Here is a 4,529-nt window from a genome sequence, read left to right on the forward strand (position 1 = left end):
TAGGTAAAAATGTTTCAAAGGAAAACATTATATAATATTAAAGGAACACATAATTAATTATGAAAATGCATGTTGGCTTAGGGGCATACCAAAGAGCTATAAAGATTTATAATGGAATAGTTAAATCAATACATTTTATTATTTTGAAAGATGTTGTTAGTAAAGGAATATTTAAGTTTTAGGAATTTTATATTTTTAAGAAAAATAGAAAAATATTTATTAAGTATTGGGAGACTTTAAATTATGAATAGATTAAATAGGCAATAAATGTTAAATTGAGACTATAATATTAGTTGCAATTAGAAATCAATTTATGAAGGTAAAAAAAAAAAAAAAAAATTGATGATTTTTTTCATATATATAGTTCAACTTAAATATTGATCATTTATCTAAAGAAGTTGTATTAACATCTATTTAAAGAAGTTGTATTAATGTAGGAAGAAACTCAAATGCAACAAGAGTTTAGAGGAAGAACTTAGATTGCATTTAAAAAAAATATCTTTATATTGATATAGGAAGTGATAGAATATGACAAATGAGTTTGTTGGATTTTTTGTAGTTATTCCAATAATATTGGAGTCATAGTAGTAAGATTTTGTTAAAAATTTCCCATTATAACTTAGGGATATTTTATTTTAATAATAACATAATAATTTTTATGTTTTTCTTATATTAAGTAAATTATATATTTTAATATTATATATAAATTAATTTCTCTCATATATATATATATATATATATATATATATAAACAAAAAAAACAATATCATAAAATAAAAATGTGATTGTTAAATTTTTTCAAAAACTTGATTAAACTTTGTAAATTATTTTCAAAAGTTACACATAATTATAAGTTAAACATGAGCTTTCATAAATATTGAGATTTTTTTTGTCATGTTGTCTATGATCCTCCAGGCTTGATATATGGCTTGAGAAACAACAACCCTAAGCTGACTCAATATTTTTAGCGCGTCTTCTCTCCCTAGCATGGAGGCAACAACCTCCATGAGGTTTGATCCTGGTTTGCCTTACCTAGGCTACCCATCCTCAACCGATTGTGCTAGTGAGATTTGACATAAATTTTGAGATTTCGGTTGTGCTAGTGAGATTTGACATAAATTTTGAGATTTGATGCGTGTATTTTTTTTCACAAATATTGAGATTTGATGAATATATTTTTCACAGATATTGAGATTTAATGTGTGTATTTTTTCATAAATATTGAGATTTATTGTATGTACTATTATAACTTGGTGTCATATATAACTTTTATTTTTATAAATAATAAAATTTTCATAAATATTGAGATTTAATGTATACACTATTTTTCATAAATATTAAGATTTGATGTATACTATTATGACACTTGGTATCATATATACATTATATAAATTTTATTACAAATTTTATTTATCAAACTATAAAATTGATTATTTCATATATTTCAAAAAATTTCATTTTAATAAATTTTTTTTTTGCCTTCATGAATTTTATAAAATTTGGAGAACTAATTAAAAATCAAACTTTTCACTCTAAAATGATGCATATAACTTGTGCCTATGGACTGGTATAAAAAAATAAAAAACCTGGTCCATAGAAAAATTTCAAAACAAAGTTAAAAATTTATAAAATAACACTGTATTAAAATCAAACTGGTGGGGGACAGCCTTTATCGATAAAGAATGCCCAGTGCGACCAGAGAGTTCGTTGAGCTTCAAGATGACACTGCTCGAACTGTTATGTAGATTCTCCTGCATTTATTGCATTAAAATTGAAAAATAAATTATCACGCGATGCCATATGCGTTGCTTTCCAAAAAAAGTTTACACGATATTTTCACCTAAACGCGAGGGAATATCCTTTCAATGGGGCTACTGTCAGATGACTACAGTCAGTGGGTCATCCTCTTTTCAGCATAACCTGTGACCATACATCTCTCTGGAGTGGAGAGTCAATACAATCCATCAAATCACAGTAATTTTCACATGACAAAAAATTCAGAAAAGTTGCTTGCAGGTACTTGTTTGAGTTTCACCCAAAAAAAAAGAGCCTAGGGTAGAGCTCAATCTAAAGAGAAACTTGGGCTCCCTCCATGATTTTAAACGAACATTCAGGAGGAAGATACTGAACACTGCCATGTCTATACATGCCACTCTGACACTGCAGGCTTATAACACAAACCCAACAAGCGAAAGTTCCTGTTTCCTGGAAAAAGAGGATCAGTCGGAAGACTTCTCCATATGTTATTACATAAATTGAAAGCAATTGTACTCTGGCTTAGATGTGTAGCAATGCACAGCCAATCACCTATAGCAGAACATACGAATGGAGAATAAGATTTGAAAGTAACCATGAATTCTGAGTAGATACTGAGGGGCATCTGTTGAATCTCGGTCCATGCAATTATATCACTGTCTATGTATTGCAATTCCCAGATGACTATTTTTTCAGTAGCTTTATTAAGGTTGTTAACCACTCTTCCAATCATGATTAGGCGGCCATTGCTCTCTGCAAGAGAAGGAGTTGAAATAGAGCATGGCATGGCTGCATCAAGTTCAGTCCAAACGCCATTTTCGGGATCAAATCTAACTACACCATATGGCATCTCTGTAATACAGTAGAACAAACCTTTGCACCACACTCCTGGATCGGACCCAAATTTGGCATGGGGTAATGGGTTTCCCGCCATTTTCCAATAACCAGCAATGGAATCGTAAATCTCAGTATAAAGCCTATATACTCTCGAGTTTATTGTAGCAGACATAATGCTATCTTCTTCCCCTGCTACTACAATTTTATAGGACTGGGCATCCTTGTTCAGACACATGCTTGCTTTGTGTATCAGCTGAACTCTGGATGTGGGAGGCAGTTGCATCACTGTCTTCTTAATCGGATTGCATATGGATAATATCTTGCACTCTGCAACGAGATTCCCCAGACACAAAATGCTGCCTGCTGCTGTAATAATAGACATTCGAGGGATTGCAGGATTGGGAATTTTGTGCCAGCGGTCCATTTCGAAGTCGAAGGCACATGAGAATTCACCCGTTGTGCAGAGGAAAAACCATGCACCTCTTTTCACTGCTTGTTCCTCCCCTGCATCCGTCTGGTATCTCCTTCTCCAATACGCATCTGAGAGGAACAGAGATTTCCATCTTGTGCATACGCTCTGAAACTGCACTGTGCTAGCCAGGGGCAAGCACAGCAAGATCTTTTCTACCACTTCTTCGGGAAGCCCACTCCACAAGTTCGCCTCTAATTGCTGCTTCTCACTTCTGGATTTGCAGTGACTATTCTCTGTCTGCATTTCTACCATCAGTAATGAAAACTGAGTAACAAATTTACCAGTAACACATTAACCTTTTTGCAAGAAAATCAGGTTACTGGATCATTACATTGAAATCAAAAAGCACAGAAAGTAGAAATATCAAACTCAACTTAATAGCCAGCAAAGACAGTATGAATGCCTGCCATAGAAAGGGATTTAAGCCTAATCATAATAATACTAAATTCGAGGAGTTGCTGCAAATTGAATTAAAACAACCCCATTGATAAAAAAAATGGAGAGCCAAAACCTACTAAAGTTCCAGAAGAATGATTGCACGGCCAGAGTAGACCAGGCAATGCAAAGCTCACGGAAAAATGGAAGGCAAAATGTGAAATATATAGCACACTAGCTGGGGGTGATATAATTATTAAATTATTCAAGATACTTACCATTCAAGTTACCTGTGGAGCCCTCATCCCCGCGTTTCAGTAATAGTGCCATTCCATATAAACAATGGTGATGTATTTCAATGGTGAATTTGCGTTGTTTTCTGCTAGAAGTCACTAACAATGACTGGGATTTCTTTGTTGTACTATCTCTCACACTATCCATCGCTCACTGCAGTGTCAACGTCGCATTAAAGGGGTGTCTCACATTGAATGTGAAGCAAAAGTGGTTGCGTCAAATGGGCATCTCAAACAAAATCCCAAATACTTTTTGGGCCTTGGCCGTTTGGTAACAGTAAATCCTAAAGAAAAAAGTCTGTTATAGAGTAAGCAAATTGGTCCCCACTTGTGATTCCTGCAAACTAATTAACAGAAGCTATGAATAAGAAGGTGCAGCATGCAACACCATAAGTAAATTATTATGAAACGAAGAAAATCTGCAAGTTGCCAGAAAGTAGCATTTGAAATTGACATTAGTAGATAGGGACTCTTCAACCAGAAAAGGATCAAATCTGTGGGAATCTATAAACCATTTGCTATGACCACTTTTTCACGAAAATGAAACCATCCAATTTTCTCATCACACAATATCCTATAAATTATATATATTCAAATATGGGTGTTCCAATTGGATATGGACAATGTGTTATTTATTATGATGTCAATTGTGAGAAGAATCATGTCTGCGGCCAGGATGAATTATGAATTGACTTGTGCTAAAGAATCGAACCTGGCATTAAGAAGAACCTTGACCAATAATTCATTTGAAATGATAGTGCACTCACCATAAGCCAATGTTGAAGATTGCAATAAAT

At 33.5% G+C, this 4,529-nt stretch overlaps 1 protein-coding gene across 1 annotated transcript; it reads right to left on the bottom strand.

The window, feature by feature from the left end:
- Positions 1–1,771: 1,771 nt before the first annotated feature.
- Positions 1,772–3,625, bottom strand: LOC149178896 (protein UNUSUAL FLORAL ORGANS-like). Its single transcript, XM_089423737.1, has one exon. It carries the CDS (start codon positions 3,314–3,316, stop codon positions 2,141–2,143), a length of 1,176 nt encoding a protein of 391 aa, XP_089279863.1. The 5' UTR covers positions 3,317–3,625; the 3' UTR covers positions 1,772–2,140.
- Between the last annotated feature and the right edge of the window lie 904 nt (positions 3,626–4,529).

Source organism: Pinus tabuliformis, chromosome 4_1 (genome assembly GCF_031772625.1).
Source record: "Pinus tabuliformis cultivar Carrire ecotype Pingquan chromosome 4_1, CPIR1, whole genome shotgun sequence".
Taxonomy (NCBI): domain Eukaryota; kingdom Viridiplantae; phylum Streptophyta; class Pinopsida; order Pinales; family Pinaceae; genus Pinus; species Pinus tabuliformis.